At 37.0% G+C, this 18681-nt stretch overlaps 1 protein-coding gene and 1 non-coding gene across 2 annotated transcripts in view; both read left to right on the forward strand.

Moving 5' to 3' along the window:
- LOC145246697 (uncharacterized) overlaps positions 1 to 18681 on the forward strand; it is a 251796-nt gene that overhangs the window by 178042 nt on the left and 55073 nt on the right. Inside the window, exon 2 of the mRNA XM_080108422.1 lies at positions 15665 to 15809. Within this exon, the coding sequence (XP_079964548.1) occupies positions 15665 to 15809 (145 nt within the window). The remainder of the gene's footprint in view (positions 1 to 15664; positions 15810 to 18681) is intronic.
- Positions 18186 to 18287, forward strand: LOC145247051 (U6 spliceosomal RNA). Its single transcript, XR_013863210.1, has one exon. It is a non-coding gene; the product is annotated as a U6 spliceosomal RNA (small nuclear RNA).

Genomic DNA, 18681 nt, shown 5'->3' on the forward strand with positions numbered 1-18681 from the left:
TCCACAGAACTGCTAGACTTTGGAATTCCCTTCCAGGTTCCTGCTACCCCCAACTGTACTGACATGCAGAAGTTCAAGTGTAACGTGAACCGACATCTTGCTGCCCAACTCCCTGCATAGTACCCCTGTAGCCTGTGTCCCTAATAGTAGCCCCCTACATCAAAGTGGCAATGTGCCATGTTTGGGGTGAAAATGTAATAATAAAAAAATAAATAGAATGAAAGTTCAAATAGGTGTGTGTGTGTGTGTGTGTGTGTGTGTGTGTGTGTGTGTGTGTGTGTGTGTGTGTGTGTGTGTGAAATGTACCAAGTTGGTGCAAAGGTTTTGTCAGTTGGTAAAAAGAGCATTTTAAACCATTCTAATTAATTCTAATGCATATTGTAATTACTTAAACCCATCACCAGGAATTATTTGAAACTTTTTCTTTCAGATTTTTAAAGCATCATTCATATTTTTCAGCAATATTCTCAGCCACGTTGACCCCAAAGCGACCTTTTTGAGTTAAGGAAAAGGGAGTTATCTTTCATCTTTTTTATGTTCGCCCCCCTCTCCTTTTAGGAGATTTTTTAGGAAAATTTGGTCAGGAATTCCTTTTTTTTTATCCTGCATAACCCTGACTTAGCTCTCTCAAATTATCCCTTATTTGGAGGGTTAAAAAAAAAAAAAATTAGATGATCTTAGATTAACATCACAAGAGTAGATTGAACATAAGTTAGATTCATGTTTCATATCAAAACCTACGGAATTTTACAGGCGAGGCATTTATAAACTCGTTGACATACAGAATCAAATTATAGAGAACGAATATCGCGATTGAATCAGATCTTATCCCGGCTGTGCTATGAAAAAATGCTCTGCCGAGGTTGCTCCAGTTCTCTCCAAACTTTACAATAAATGCCTTAACGAATCTTGCTTTCCCGACTGCTGGAAAACCGTTTCTGTGGTACCAGTCTTCAAGAATTCTGGTGAAAGAACTGACCCACTAAATTATCGCCCCATTAGCCTCCTCCCGCTTTTCGCCAAAATATTTGAGTCCTTAGTTAATCAAGCCCTAGTCCAGCACCTAACAGCTGCTAAACTCCTGACTGACAAACAATATGGATTCAGGCAAGCCCGTTCAACAGCAGATATCTTAAATGTAGTTTCTGAATGTATATACCGTTAATTGGACAAAACAGGGGAGGGTAGAGCAGTAGCCTTTGATATATCTAAGGCTTTTGACAGGGTATGGCACGATGGTCTTCTAAGGAAAATTAGATCATATGGAATCACTGGAAGAATTCATAATGTAATTAAATCCTTTTTAAGTAAGAGAAAAATCCAAGTTGTCCTCGACAGTCGTACATCTAAACAATATGACATAAATGTGGAAGTACCTCAGGGATCTATCCTTGGACCTCTATTATTCCTGATATTCATAAATGACCTCCCTGATAAAAATTGTTTCGGAGATGGGTATATTTGCCGATGACACCACTCTCTATAACAGATATGAGGGGGAAAAAAAAAGAACACATACCCAAGGAAATGGCAGGAACACTAGAGGATGACCTCTAATCTGTAGTGGAATGGGGACAAAAATGGTTGGTCACATTCAATGCTGCTAAGACTAAGCTTGTTTCCTTCAATAAGTACAAGAAACCTTCTCTACGACCAATAGCAATGGCCAAGATCACATTGCCTGAAAGTACTTCTTTTAAACTCCTCGGCCTAACGTTTACAGGGAATATGAACTGGAATAGATACATTAAGAGCATTACCAAGGCTGCTGCAAGTAAGGTTGGCTCCCTCTACCGTGCTAGAAAACTACTTACGCCTAAAAGTATCCTGTACCTCTATAAGGCCACTATTCGCCCGTGTATGGAGTACATTTGTCACATCTGGGCTGGTGCATCTGCTGCTTGTCTCTCGCTCCTGGACAGGGTTCAAAAGAGAGTCGGCAACCTGATAGGTCCTGAACTGTCATCTAGACTTCAGCCTCTTTCCCATCGACAAGATGTTGCATCCCTCTGCCTGTTCTACAAATACTTTAATGGTGAATGCTCTGACGAACTGCAAACACTTGTACCTTCTCGACGTAACTACCCCCGACAAACCCGACAAGCTACTAAGTCTCATCCCTTTACAGTAGAGATCCCTAGGTGCAAGAAAGCCTTTTACTCCAATAGTTTCTTCCCCAGAACTGCAGGTCTTTGGAACTCCCTTCCGGGATTCTGCTTTCCCAACTGTACTGATATGCAGAAGTTCAAGTGTAATGTGAACAAACATCTTTCTACCCATCTCCCTTCATAATGCCCCTGCAAAGTAAGTCCCTGATAGTTGCCCCCTGTTTCAAAGTGGCACTGTGCCTTGTTTGGGGTGAAAATTGAAAAAAAAAAGAAGATTGTTATGAATAAAGATTTTCAAAAACGCAGTTTTTTCATTTGCAAGATGAAATATTTAATCAGCAAAAACTTTTGCACCTGCTTGATAGCTGGCTAAAGTGTAATATTGATGAACGTGTATAAAAAAAAGAGGAATGCAAAAAATAGACTACCACAATAGCAATTCTTTTAGACATTCATTCATTTCGTATGAATCAGATGATCCTATTGTTAGCATTGGTTTCCCCGATATTTCTCTAGTTAGAATTCTTTCTAGAAAGACATCAAGTATTTACAGGAGGGACTGTGCGAAGTGTAAGTGTTTCTGTGGAACAAACTGAATTCGAACTTGGCCCATCCAGGTTGTCAGTCTGTGTCGTTAACCACTTAGGCTCCAGGGGTTAGGGTCATATCAAAATCAGACTGATAGAATCCAGGCCGTTGATGACTGTGGCTTGTTCTCTCTCTGTCTGAAGAATGGCTAGGTCAGTTTTAAGTCTACTAATAGGTACGGGCAAAATGAATGCCGCTGCTCAAAATGTATAAACATTTTAATCCCTCCCTTTACTTAAAAAATCACTAAAAATCAGGAAATTAACCAATTTTAATGAAATATTTAGTATTTATCGAATAATGATCGCGGAATATAATGAACTAATTATTTTTATTTAAATCCGAGTGGAAATGTATTATTTTGTTTAAACAAAAAATACCTTTACTAAAGTTATGGTTTTCAGTAATAAATAAAAAACGCAAGACTTTATTTTTGTTTATATATATATATATATATATATATATATATATATATATATATATATATATATATATATATATATAAATCATCGTAATTTGTAACAATAAAAGTAAAATAAAATAATTTTTTACAGGAACATCACGAAAAAAAGCCCCCAAATCCGTATTAATGAATTCTATATAACTCGAAGAAAAATGAATTTCTCGAACTACCGATATTACCATTGAATTAAGCATTGCTTATTTAATATTTTCACACACACAAAAAAAAATTATAATTGCAAAAACTATTTCTACTTTTTTTTTTAAATTTCGGGTTTCGCAAAATTTTTATATGCAAGATTTTAATAATTTCCTTGCTCGCAAGAATGTGAAACTTTCGGCGTAACATTATTATTTTTTATATAATATTGAACAATAATTAAGGAAAAAAAGTAAAAAATAGGAACATAGAAAAATAATTAAATTAAAAAATGCAAAAATTAATACAAACGTTCAAAAAAGGAATGTATGGATGCGCGACTGGAGAAAAAAAGAACTTCCTTTTAATTACATGACGTCATTTTCACAGTCTTTCGATTGCCTAAATTTTTGGGCCTTCGTAATTTTCGTGTTTACAAAATTTTAGTTTATTGCGTTTTGCGAACGCCAGAATCACTCGGTTTTGGGCTAATTAATTTATGTTTTGCACAAACAAGGTGTTTTTTCTTAATTTAATTCAATATTTTAGGACTTTACTTTACTAATTATCTTTGAAATAGACCCAGAAAACTAGTATTTATCTTTTAGGGTTTTTTTATTTAACTTCAAAATTTAGCTGAATTTTGTAGCTCGCCGTGAAAACATTTTCATAACTTTTTTTTTTTTTTTCACATGTACAAATATTTTTTTCCTTCTGGAAATCAAGTTTACTCCTTAATCAAAAAGTAGTCGGAAACTTACAAAAAAAATATGATAAATCGGCTTTCAAAACTAGGTCCCCCATTTTTGTCCGTACCTACTACTAACCAAGACTTTGCTTTGTTGCTCTTTCAGGAGTTTTTTTTTTTTACTTGGGGGGGGGGGTCACCGCTTATCAAGGCCCGAAGACTACTCGAGGAGAAGTATTAATGAATGTAAGTCATCCTTAATGGTGTAAATTAGGTGGAATTTGATTATTTATGAGGACGACCTAACAAGAATTTGTTTACATTAAATTTGAAGGCTACTATGTTGTATTCAGCCTGGAAGCATGCCAGCGGAAGAATGTTCCAAAGTCGGGTGGTCTAGGAAAGAAGCTGCGGCTACATTTAGGCACAGATAGAAAGTAGGGAAAATCCTATATAGTGGTCTTAGTTTTTTTTTTTTTTTTTTTTTTTTTTGTGACAGTTTATAGCAAGCGGAGACCGCTAATCGTTTGAGGCGCTCCTACTGGAGAATGCCGACGGAACAACCCATGTAATTTTTGTTCGGTCAGAATACGTTTCGTATAAGCATGCTGGATTCAATGTCACATCTTTCATAGAGATAAATAAAACTCTTAGAAGAAGAGAAAGAAGAAAAAGAAGAAGAAGAAGAAGAAGACGGATGAGGAGGAGGACGACGAGGAGAAGGAGGGAATAGAGGTGATTGAGGAGACGGGTGATATGAAACAGTGAAACACCGAGCGCCAATAATGATAAAGTCAGTTATAAGCTTAATTATACATTTTCGCTTAATCTCAGCTAATTTACTCTAGTGATAAAGTCATAAATAATGCTGAATAATTACGGGTGCACAAAAGCGACACAACTATTTATATAGGCACCGCCAAAACTGGGGGGGGGGCAGGTCAGTACTTTTTGACGGACCGTCTTTTTAAAAATCTACCAAAAATCAGGTAATTATCCGATCAATACGAAATTTTCAGCGATTATTAGGAGAAGAATGAACTTTATAACAGTGTACTTATTTTTCATAAACGATATTTATATATATATATATTTTTGCTTACAACCCCCCCCCCCTGTTTTGAAGTGGGAACAAATATGCTTAAAATAATCATCTGAAACTGAAATCAACATATTGTGTTGTAAGGGACAGAATTATAGATTCCAAAAAAAAAAAAAAAAAAAAAAATTGTTTGCATACCTTATTTTGACGTCTGAATATCAGAACTTCGATTGTGTTTAATTATCCCGCTTTTGAGTTTTGAAGTGTGAAATTCGGTGAATATGTTAAGTAAAATAATTAATTTAAGTTAAGCAAAACAAAAAAAAATTTTTTTTAATATTTATACGAAAAAAGCTATTTTAAAATTTTTGATAAATAAATTAACAATTTTTTTTTAGCGAGCCGAATAATGCATGACCATTATTAAACAGGGCATGCTTTGAATAATCGATACCAAAAAAAAAAAATTCGATAAATATTGTGCCCTTTGTGTTAAAAATAGCATCTTTTTTCGATCCCGTTTGAAAACGTTTGCCGCCTTTCGACTATGGTGGACCAAACGCGCTGAAATAATTTTTTTTTATTCTGCTTTAAATTGCCCCCCCCCCCCATTTTGGGGAGTCTGGCCCCCACACACATACACATTAAAAACCAAACGCATGCAAATGGTCACCCATCTGGTACTGGCCAGCCTCAGCTTAATAATACATTGAAATTTTCGTCACTGAAAAATAAGTTTTTTTTGGCCTGTTTGGTCTTCCATAGTTTGCTGTTTATCAGACGAAAACGTAAACAGAGTCGATCTGAACTCTACGTCAACGCGAATATCTGGTTACCTATATGAATAAGTGGAATTATTTGAAATTCAGGTACTTATATTATAATATTTTTGCATATTCTCTTAGAAAATCATCCTAAATCTTAGTTAGACAATAAATAAATTAATTAATTATTTCAAAAACCCTTTTTTTTAAATATTTAAGTACGTTTTTTGTGCAAGACAAAAAATGTCAATTGTTAACTTTTTGGGAAAATTTAACATTTAAAATTGAATTAAAAATAGTAGAAAAAGTTTTACATTATTCTGTTTTCTATATGATAAAATTCAGGGTTTTATCTCTCTGGAAAAAAAAAAGTTACTCAGAAATAATGGATTTTAATAAATGTAATTTCGTTTTAAAAAACAACAACAACTTGATTTTGCGGCCATTTTTGGCGGTGCCTATATTTATACTACACAAACCGGAAACCGGAAAAAGTAGGACAATTAGATTAATATGTTTTAAGATACAGCGGAAGAGAAATGGAAAGGGTAACTTATGATGAAATAATAGATATAAATAATTTATATTTTTTAGTGCAATGAATGTTAACGAAAAACAATATCACGAGTGATAATTCATTTTCGAACCTCGAACACATTACGACATAACGTAATTTTCGTGCGAACAAAACTTCCCTTTGCCTGTCAATAATATATATATATATTTTAATTTTGACTTTAAATTATGGCGGCGTCGCAAGAAATGTTTTCCTGCACTCATTAGAAGTTTCGAGTCTTGTTGCAATATCATTTTGGCAATTGTTTTGAATATTTGAATATCATTTACGAAATAAATACAAAGGTAAAAGTACGGAACAGTTGAGAAATTGTAAAAACAAATGATTTATATAAAAAAAAACGTAATAAAATTTAATTATATACCGACCGGTATACTTTTAACGTGCTGAAACTGTCTTTGTTTTCTTTTGTCTTTTCAAAATATTATTTCGTTCAAAGCGGTTGTTAAGCACAAAAGAAGAAAATAAAGTTGTTTGTCATTTAACTGAAAAAAGGGGGTGGGGCTTGATTTCTGAAAAAATTGTGAAAATAATTAGTATTCTTACTACTAACCTTAAGTCCGACTTGCAAGCCACTCCCTCCCAAATTAGGATTAGTGGTAGTCAAAGTATTTTTTGTGTTGTTTACAAGTAAGCGACATGCAACCATTTATTTTCCGTGTCTCGTAAAGACAACTTAAAAAAAAATTTGAAACAAAAATAACTTCAAAACAATTTTAGCACTTTTAAATGTATACAGGGACGGCTAGAATCCTGAAAAGATCTCTTGGTTGGACTCACTAAAATAGGGGTAAATGTCAGACATCTGGTTGGATGTCCCATCCCCTAGAAGAAAAAGTTTAAGAAAAATGAAAAAAAAAAGTTGGTAGCTAATTAAAATTTACTGCGTTTGGTACAAAGGATTTGTTTTCTTAGAGAGGGGGTGGTCGATTCTTTGGCTGTTAATTATTCTGTTTCTCACCATTTTCTTTGTTCTTCCTATTGACTTGCCTCCCCAAAAGGGCAAACATAGACATAAGGGGACAAAAACAAAAATTGCCTCAGTTTAGAAGGATTTTTCCTTCATTGATCGCGACAGAAACAATAAATTATTTGTGTCGGAGGATAGATTGCAATAAAAAAAATTAGTTTACAAGTGATCACCATCATCATATTATATGAATCCGGAGATCTCGTCAGTATTCTTTCTAGAAAGATATCGGGTACTTACAAAATGAATCACATGAAGGTTGCCAACATCCTAAGTGAAAGTGATTTTTGTGGAACGAACTGGATCCAAACTTGGTACGCTCACATCGTCAGTCCGTATCATTGACCACTTGACTACCGTCACCCGGTTTTAGGTGTGTGTGTGTGTGTGTGTGTGTGTGTGTGTGTGTGTGTATTTTTAAGATTATACTATGATGAACATTTATAAAAAACATAAAATCATTTTTATCGCATTTACACAATTTTTCATCGCATTCTCTTTAGGCCGTCATTCTTAACATTTACCTATTTTACTCCGTTTCATTACAAATAGTTTCCGTTAAAATATTTATTTTTTTTGTATCACTCATAATACCATAATCGTTATTTTTTTCCTATTTTTTCTTTTTTTATCGTTGATGACTCAAAAAGTGTTCAAATGAGTTTTCTCCTATTAGTATGTACGTAATACTAAATTGATTTTAACTCCAAATTATTCATGTCATATTATTAAAAATAATTTTTTTATAGTTGCTAAACCTTGTTTTATTTTTCTTTCTTTTCTTTTTTTATTTTAGCTATGGGAGATAAATTTTGTGTGTGTTACTTTTTAATGTGATTTCGTATGTTTTTACGATTTTGCCAGTCAGACTTAGAGTTAGGGATAAAAAATTACTTAATTGCCCTCAAAAGTTAAAATGACCCCAAATTGAGGGATCATTTTACGTTTAATCTATGTGCAAAACTAATCACCTGCTTTAAATTCCAAAATATATTTTTTTTCAGTGTGTTCAGTGTAATCACCTAAAAAAGTAACATCTCTTTTTAGAGGGGGTAGGAGGAGATTTACCTTAGACTCCTCATCTACTTTTAAATAGAGATATAATTTGTTTTTAAGTTGACAGACTTTTTAATGTTCTCCTTTTATGTATTGTATCCAAGTTTTTGGTAAAGTTGTGAGATTGTCATCTTTATTTTTTCCTTGTGCCATTTTTACCTATTTATCCACTTTCGCCACTTTTGCAATTTTTTCGGTACCAATTTTACTGTGCCATTTTTACCTGTGACCTAAATTCATCTGGAGATGGGTGCACGGTAAAATGGCTTCGAAAAATTGGTACAGATAATTGATGACAACAAAGAGAAAAGGGGGAAGAAATTTCGCTACTAAGCGATTTGGGTACACACCGACCAATCAGCTTGCAGAGTACATTGATTTAATCTGTCCCCTGAACTATTACTTCAGCCCTCTTGGGAATCACGGTCGGTCTGTAATGAAGAGCATGCCAACAGAGGTTAAAACGGCTTTCAAGTGCAAACGAGATCAAGAGGGCAAACCAAATCAAACTGGTTGACTCGAGCTTAAAACTGGAACAATTTTGACAAGGACGAGCATTGAGTGCATAATGACGTGTCAGTGACGTAGGGACCCATATCCCTCTTTTATCAGTAAAATATATAGAAACGCACATGTGACATTTTTAGTCAGTCAGTTAGAATTCAGCTTGAGTTTAGAGTCGATGGTTCGAGTCCGAGAGATACAGTCGTCAGTTATTCTGAGAGACTTCTCTTGGATGTGGCAAGAGGTAGGAATGTATGGTAGATGAATTGGTAGAAGGAGGGTGGAAATTTCTCTAAGGATAGGCAGAGAACAAAAATGTGACTTCGACTGTGAAATGAATAAGCTTCCAATTGTCCAGAAAGGTGAGACTTGCATTGTTGTTATGAGTTTTTGTTCCAGGGGAGCTGAATCGGTCAAGAGATGTGGAGACCAGATATAAAACCCCTCATAAGGGCTGATGCACTGTATATATGAACATTAGCTCGATATAAGCAGACCCCCTTAACAAAACAGGTTCACAGTGAAACCCCTAAAAGCAATGAGAAATGATTCCTCCCACTCTCTCTCTCTCTCTCTTCTCTCTCTCTCTCTCTCTCTCTCTCCTCTATCCCTGTTTACTGGGTGCTCAAGTAACGATTATCTTTGCCTGAAGATAATTGCTGACACTTTTGAGAGCGCCAAGAAATTTCTAACTTTTCATTTTTCTTCACTTGGACACTGTCTGACTTTCTTCCCCCTGCAACAGAGCACAGACACGCATATACAAATACCGAGCCGTGTGCAAAATGACGTCACAGTTAGAAAAAAGAAAAAGAAAATAAAAAGAAGAGAGATCATGTTAGAGAAGACGATCATGTTAAGGACGTGGGTGACGTCACAGTCGTAACAGGAAGTCACACGTGGCAGGAGAATGAGGAATAAATATCGTTGTTACAAAAGAAAAATGTAGTTGAGTTATTACTTGTCCTATGTTCCTTGCGACATGTTAATATATTAAGGGCAACATTATACACCTATACCAAACGGTCTAAATAACTTTATTAAATAAATCATTTTGTTGTTGTTATAAAAATAGTTTTGCTTTTCATTTCATGAGGCGGTGGAAGCCTCCTAACTCACTTCCCTTATTTTCAATGCTGCCAAGACTAAACTGGTTTCCTTCAATAACTACAAGAAACCTTCTCTGCCACCAATAGCAATGGCCAGTGACTCCCTGTCTGAGAGTACATCTTTCAAACTGCTTGGCCTAACGTTCACAGGAAACATGAGCTGGAACAATTATATTGAAAACACTGCCAGGGCCGCTGCAAAAAAGATAGGCTCTCTCTACCTTGCTAGAAAACTACTGACACCTGAAAGTATCCTGTATCTCTATAAGGCCACCATTCGCCCATGTATGGAGTATTGCTGTCACATCTGGGCTGGTGCATCTACTACTAGTCTCTCGCTCCTAGACAAGGTTAAAAAAAGAGTCGCCAATCTGATAGGCCCTGAACTGGCATCTAAGCTTCAGCCTCTGTCCCATCGACGAAACGTTGCATCCCTCTGCTTGTTCTACAAGTATTTTAGTGGTGAATGCTCTGACGAACTGCAGACACTTGTGCCCCCACGACGCAGACACCCTTGACAAACCCGACAGGCAGCTAAATCCCACCCCCACACAGTAGAGATCCCTAGATGTAAAAGATCTTTCTACTCCAGTAGTTTCTTCCCCAGAACCGCTAGACTCTGGAATTCCATTCCAGGATCCTGCTTCCCTAACTGTACTGACATGCAGAAGTTCAAGTGCAACGTGAACCGACATCTTGCTGCCCAAATCCCTACATAGTGCCCCAGTAGTTGCTGACCCTGATAGTAGCCCCCTACACCAAAGTGGCAATGTGCCTTGTTTGGGGTGAAAATGTAATAAAAAATATATATATATTTTGTCCTTTAATCCTCATGTAATGTGGCTTTTACTTTTTAATGTGCTGTTACATTTCAAACCTCTTGGATCCGCATGCTGTCTGATACCATCGCAAAAGAACAAACAAACAAACAAAAGGAAAGAAATAAAAATCCAACTCAGTATTTTTTTAAAGTGCAAATGAAATGCATTTATTCATGGTTCCTCCAAAACAACGCACTTCACTATCTTTCAAAAGTCCTTTCGCGCACACACATGTGTCCCACAATGTTGTGCCATACAACATGTGCTTTTTAAAAGTCTCTGTCCCCACCACCTGATGCCAGCCTCAGCCAGCACTTTCTCATCCTCGACTTCACATGTCCATCTTCCTCAATGTGAACTTTGCGTCTCTCCTCAACCACGTGCTGTCCTTTTTTTCTTTTTCTCTCCTTCTTCTTCCCGTGACGTCAGCATGTGCACACTTGCTTAATTTGCATGCATTCTTTAACAGCTGCTGCTAATATTTTCGCTAGCCAGCTATCTTTCAGCTTCTGCTGATTTTCTCACACGCACCCATATGCACTCTATTATACTCACATTCCATGAGCGATGTTTGTGACAAAGGGAAAAGAATTGCTGTTTTCTTGGTCATCTGATACTTATTTTTGGTTAGTTTTTGAACGTACCTGTCCATCGTACAGTATATCGATACACTATGGCTGACTGGGATAGCTTCTGTACATTTATATCGGATCTACCTCTGTGTTCCATGTTTAAAAAGGATGTGTCCTCTATAGTATCAGACCTGATGGAATGGTTAATTGTAGGTATAGCAAAAACCTAATAGCCAGCCATGGTTCTCTCCAGAATGTGTTGCTGCCATTGCGCACAGAAATCACTTTTTCCACTGCTTCCAACGTAATAGATGTATGGAAACTAAAGCCACTTTGAGAACTGCCAGCAACCACTGTAAAAGAGTAATGAAGAACGCGAGAGAGTTGTATGCTCAGTCCGTCAAATCCAAAGTAGCTGAGCAGCACCTTGGTTCCCACCAGTTTTGGCAAATAGTAAACAGAATCCTGAACAGAAGCGTGTACTCTATCCCAACTATCATCAATGGACCTGAGGTAATCTCGTCAGCATCAGACAAAGCCAAACTCTTTGGCAAGAACTCTGCAGCTAATTCTACCCTTTGCGACCAAGGCCGCCAACCCCCAATATTTCCTTCATGTGATATACATATATCTGTACGTGATGTTGCCAAGCTAATCAAAAACCTTGATTCCAGTAAAGCAACTGGTCCTGACGGTATTCCAATTATAGTACTCAAAAAACTTCAACCAGAACTAGCGCCCATACTTACAAAACTGTTTAAACGTTGTCTTAAGGAGAATTGCTTCCCATCACCCTGGAAAATCTCATCAGTATGTGCTGTATTTAAGAATTCAAGTGATCCCTGATCCCCTTCTCAGTACAGGCCAATAAGTCTCCTGTGTGTCATGAGAAAGTTGCTGAAATCTGTGTTAAATAGAGAAGTAATCAACCATCTCAGTAAAAATAACCTTCTTAATGACACACAATATGGTTTCCGTTCTGCTAGATTTACAGCAGATGTGCTTACAGTTATATCTCATAGGATTAGCGAATCTCTTGATGGAGGCAACCTTTCTAGGGCAATTGCTCTTGACATATCTAAGGCCTTTGATAGGGTATGGCATGAAGGTTTACTTCACAATGTCTCTAGCTATGGTATAGCTGGAAATGTCGTCTCGATTATTAAATCATTTCTTTCTGACAGGTTCATAAGAGTACTAGTTGATGGGCAAAAATCAGAAGCTCACAGTATTAATGCTGGAGTCCCTCAGGGGTCCATCCTGGGCCCAACTCTTTTCCTGATCTACATTAATGATCTTCCAAATCACATCCTTACATCATTTGTAGACTTTTATGCTGATGACACTACCATCTATGGTAGTACATCTAAGTCAGTAAAAGATCAAGTTCTCTCCGATTCTCTCTCCTCTGATCTTGAGCACGTGGTACAATGGGGAAAGGAGTGGTTGGTTACTTTTAATGCATCTAAAACCAAGTTTCTCTCTTTACATCATCAACATTCTGATCCCCATCTGGAGGCCTCAAGTTTTGATAAGATTTTGGGCTTGACCTTTACTCCTGATCTTAAATGGAACACATACATCAAATCTGTTGCCAAGGCCGCTGGAAAAATGGTGGGATCCTTCTATCAATCCAGTAGATATCTCACTGTTGATGCAATTCTCTATCTATATAAGAGCCAGGTACGTCCAAGGATGGAATACTGTTGCCACATCTGGGCAGGAGCTGCTAAAAAGGACTTGTCCTGCCTTGATAGACTTCAAAATATACTCTGTAGCCTCGTAGGAGATATCCTTTTCTTTTCCCTGCAACTTCTATCTCACAGAAGAGATGTTGCGAGCTTGTCTCTGATGTATCATTATTTTCATGGAAAGTGTTCGACTAAGCTTCAGTCTATGGTTCCCCCTCACCAAACTTTCACAAGAAACACTTGTCTAGCTGTAAACACTATCAATAATTCCTCCCACACTATTTATCTGTGCCTAAACCTAAACGTACATTCCATGAACAAAGCTTCTTTCTTAGAACTGCACGCCTGTGGAATTGTCTTCTGTTTTCGTGCTTTCCAGCTGACTACAATATGGTTGTCTTCAAGTCTAACGTAAACAAGTTCTTGATGAGCCGTCCCACTTGTTAACAAATTTACCAAATTTCCATTACTAACGATTACTATATTGTCCAATTTCTGCTGTACACTCTTTAACCCTTATCCTCGGGTGACCTCTTGGCCTTGATAAGTGATAATGCCTATGTAAAAAAAACCCCCAAAAAACTTGAACTAGTATTTTTTATGAAAATCAATCCAGACAAGGCATGAAGCCACTTGATGTAAGGAGCTAAAAAATAGTACATCAAGGTCAAAAATAGCTAATAGATGTAATAGATTCTGACTCAGAAAACAGCAATTCTTCCCTCTTTGTCAGAAACATCACTCCTGGAATGTGAGAACTAAAGGACAAAATAAAGAAAGCGAGAGTTACATAGCTGAATGTCTTTGCATCAAGTGGTTTCATGCTTTGTCTGGAGTGATTTCCATAAAAAATTATATATACCAGCTGATCTTAACATCCACTGATAAGACCACCTTCTATAGTTTATCTCTCCATCTTTTTTCATCCCTATCTCTCCTTCGTCTCTTTTTTCCTTCTTTCCCATGACTTCTCTCAGAAATGGCCCTTTAATTACGCCATGACATCATAAATGATCTCTTCCTTTTTCCTCTTTGTTAAAGATGACATCATCATTTTGTGACGTCATAAAGAACACACAACTTATTTGGTCAAGATTAAATTTTATAAACTGCTTGCCTTTTGGTCTTTAAGCTTTCATTTTTATGTCTCATAAATGATTTATATCGTAGAGGATGTGGTTAAAACACAGTAGTCAGCATGCTGTAGAAAAATGGTTGGTTGTGCTAATACTTACACAAACAATGAGTTATTTAAAAATTGTTCAAGGGAAGGTAACTCGTAAAGGTAAATACCAATTTTGGTAAAAGTATTTTTGTGAAGGTAGGGAAATCGCTCCAGACAAGACATAAAGCCATTTAATGCAAGGAGTAAAAAAAAAAAAAATTTTTTTTGAATAAGTCAATGATAAGCATTGACAGACTTTGACCGAGAAAACAGCGATTCTTGCTCATTGAATGTAAGGACTAAAGAATAAAATAAGGGAAGACCCATGATGTTTGACACCAGGGCAGCTATTATCTCAGTTAAATTCATTGCACTCATTGGTTATGGCGTATGTGTGTGCTTTGTTGGTCGTACAGTAGTTGGTGAACATCTCTTGTTGCTCCTTTAGGTTAAAAAGTCAAGATTATATCGTATGCACATGTGTTGTCTGCGAAAGAAAGGGGGGAATGAGGAAGAAAAATGTTGTGTTTGGGTTTTTATACCCCGTGTAAGATTTTAGGAGTGAATATTTCTAACATTTTGATTTTTTAAATAGAAACTAGTGATTTGAGCTTTTCTCCAGTCAAAGGTTGATACGTAAAACGAATTCACTATTGCTACTGCTTCGAACAAAATTCTTGACAAAAGCATGAAACATATGCCATCATTATGAACTTATTCACAGACGGATACCTATGCCAGTAAAAGCAAGTCATTTCACTTTCTTTTAAAGGAAATTGCCCCAGACAAGGCGTGAAACCACTCAATGTAAGGATCTTCTTTTTTTTTTACTCATGTTCACCCTTACAAATCACATTGCCACTTGGATGTAAGGGGCTACTATTTGGGGCCACATCTAGGAAAGATTAACAAGATATTTGTTTATGTTACATTTAAACTTCTGCATATCAGTACAGCCAGGGAAGCAGGCAGCAAGAAGCGAATTCCAAGGTCTAGCTGTTCGAGGGAAGAAACTATTGGAATAGAAAGCTTTCTAGCATTTAGGGACAACAACAGTGAAGGGGTGAGATCTTATTGCTAAGCGGGTTTGTCGGGGATATGTATGTCAAGAGGGTACAAGTGAAACAAATCAGAACACATTCCATTATAAAATATTTGTAAAACAGGCACAGTGATGCAACATTGTGGCGATGAGACAGGGGCTGGAGCTTAGTCGATAAAGTGGGACCGATTAGATTGACAACTCTTTTTTGGACTTTATCTAAGAGGGAGAGACTAAAAAGTTACTTACTTCAAGGTAAAAAGAGAAGCCGACGCGTGTGAGTGTGAGATGGATAGATTCCGACCCATAAAAGAGCAATTCTTCCCACTTTGTCAGAAACATTGCTTCCGGTTTTTCTATTTCCAGGTCTGCTCGGTTGTTATCATTACAGTGGCGTCATTGAAGAAATACGAGGCTACCAAGCAGAAGTAACTCCAGTTATCAATGACTTTGGTGAATGTATTACACACTGTGCAAATCAAGGGTACCAATTTGCTGGAATCATCATTAGGTTAGTAATTTCAGTTTTTACTTTTGGATGTGTGGGTGAGTACACTTTTAGAGACTAGAACATGGACATGAAATGGTAGAAATAACTTTGCGCTGTCTCAGGCTAGGGAAAGATGTTGTAGCACAATTGGTCATCCAGTCATGGAGTAATCAACATCTTGGCCTTTTGGCGAGGAGCAAAGTGTAGTATCTGTTCTGATGCTGCACTTCACCTTTTCTGTCTTCAGTCAATGGAGGAGAGATCCTTCATGACTGAGGCAATTTTTATTTTTGTTCCTATCCAGAGTGCCCCTTTTTGGGAAGCTAGAATTTCCCCACGTTAAAAACCGACCTTATGTCTAACTTCGCCCTCGTGGGGAGGCAAGTAAATAGAAACATCAGCCTTGTTTGGAAATAACCAAAAAACATCAGCAAATCCATCGATGTCAATGCAGGTGAGCTACTATACTTGACAGATTTTCCTAATGAGTGGAGCTTTCAGGATGAGGAATGCATTTCTCTATATGTTCATTGTAGACGAAAACGTAGCATACAAGGAGAAACAAAACACCGTCTAAAACAACAACAAAAGGGTTTATTTCAATAGCAGAAAGTTGGATGGTGTCTGACTGAAGAAAAGTGGAAAGGCAAAAATTCTTTGGGCTGTCAAAAGACGGCCAGCAGTCATCTTCAGCCAAAGATCGTTAATGCTGGAGCTTCTAGTTGACAGGGACAAGAGAGAGAAAGAGATAGAAGGGATGTCTTTCTTAGATGCTTCCTGTTTTGTTTTTTTTTCTGTTGACCAACCATGATTCCCAAAGGCAGTAAAAAAGTTCACAAAAAGCCTTTTATTGTTGCAATCAAATCTCTTTCGATTGTCTGCTTCCAATTCATGTTTGGTCTTCCTCTTCTTCTTCCATCAAGCATTGGAGCACTAGGTTGACAATTCAGCTCTTCAGTTGGTGATATGTAGAGATTTTAAATCTCCTCACAGTGTATAGCATAAAGTTCTATCTAGAATTCAATATGGGTGCCAGCATTCGACACTAGCTTTCAAAACGCCTGGCAACTGCATCAACTGATTTCACAAGGAACTTTTTTTTTCTTTTTTTTTACTAATGCATGAACACTTATCAAGACTAAAAACCCATTCGAGGATTAGGTTTAACGAGATAGATATATTGACAGATGAATGGCAATTAAATATTATGAGGGAATTTAAGATCTTCACAAATCACAAACGCTAAACAACAACTGACCCAAAAGAAAGCATTTTTCCGCATCGCAAAAAAACAAACAAAAAAAAATATTGTTGATGGAATGTGAGGATTAAATACAAAACTATAGAGTGGCATTTACATTGGACGGCGCCACATAAAGAGTTATGAAGGGTGTGGTATACCCGAGGAGGGGAACAACCAACCATATCTTCATTAGAAAAGTACAGAGAACACTGGGGCCTTGAAGAGGCTTTTGCCACTCGAACCCTGCGGAAAACGAATGGCTGATGCCAGGAGGCAATCAAAGATAAGTAGCTATTGTGACAATTTCATCTATGCTGGTTATCAAGAAAGTTGGAGAGCACTGGAAATCTGGAGAGACTTGTTGTCACTCAGATTCCAGGAAACATCACAGGTTATTGTTAGTGAATGATCGCTGGTGATGCCCTGTGTGAGAACTCCTAGTCAGTGGATAATAATAATAATAATTCTGATTTTGTTTATCAACGTGTCTCTGGAAAGGGATGGGATTCATTTCCAGAGGATTTCTCTTAATCCCGGCTTCAAACCAGGAGCTTCAAAGATCAAGGGTTTTCCTAAGGATGTTGGTGGTGGTTCCTATAATTGCAGAGGTCTAAAGGCCGCCTAAAACATTGGGAATTTGTAGTTTTTTCAATTGTCCTTCCAGACGACTTGATACTACTTCTAGTGTACTAACTACGACCGGGATTATTTGTGTTTTAACCTGGTGTATACGCCTTATCTCCAAGGCCAATGGAGCATAATTGCTCCACTTCTCATTCTCCTTCTCTCTCACATTCCTGTCCCAGGGTACTGAGAAGTCTACATTATGCCAGTTTTTTGAGACCTTGTCAATAATGACCAAATACGGACGATTATGTTCCAATTGTTTGGTTGTTATGACACTTTTGTCCCACCATCCTCACTTGTTCTCACTTCATCAGGCATCTCCTCAAACCATTTTCCAGCACACTTCACCCCAACCCTCTTACACACCTCCCAATATATCCAGAGTCCCATGCGATTGTGTCTTTTGCAGTTCTCTCTCTGGGCCAGTCCATTGCACCCTACTGCAAGGTGAGCAACTCTGAGGTCTTACCACAAATCCGGCAGCGGCGCCGGCAACAACAACAACAACAACAACAACAACAACAATAATAGTAATTACAATAATAATAATAATTGGAATGATACAGAGAATATTATCATGGTCCTTGCTCAAGGATGACATGCAAATATGTGAAGCATACCATATATTTACTGGAATTGTAAGAGATCTTATATGTTGATTTACTCTTCACATAACTCTTGGTCTTCACTGAAATTTAGGTGGAAACAAGCCTCTCCAAAGTTCCAGTACACTTCATAGAAACACGGCCATTTATCAAAACTCCCATTTTCGTTTTCCAGGCAATAATCCACAACAACAAGCAAGGGAGATCACTCACCACTCTAAAATAACACAACTCTTTTTAGCTTTATACAAAGGGAGACAATTTAACATTTTAAACTGTGTCTCTTCTCCTCCCTCTTCCAAAAAAAAAAAAGAACAATTATCAGCCTCAGATGATACCACACAAAATAGTTGTGAAGAATCCAGGAGGATGGAAAGATGTAGAAGGAATAACACTAATCAAACATCCACTGGATAAG

The sequence above is a fragment of the Euprymna scolopes genome, chromosome 24 (assembly GCF_053919585.1).
Source record: "Euprymna scolopes isolate OS-2025 chromosome 24, ASM5391958v1, whole genome shotgun sequence".
NCBI lineage: Eukaryota > Metazoa > Mollusca > Cephalopoda > Sepiida > Sepiolidae > Euprymna > Euprymna scolopes.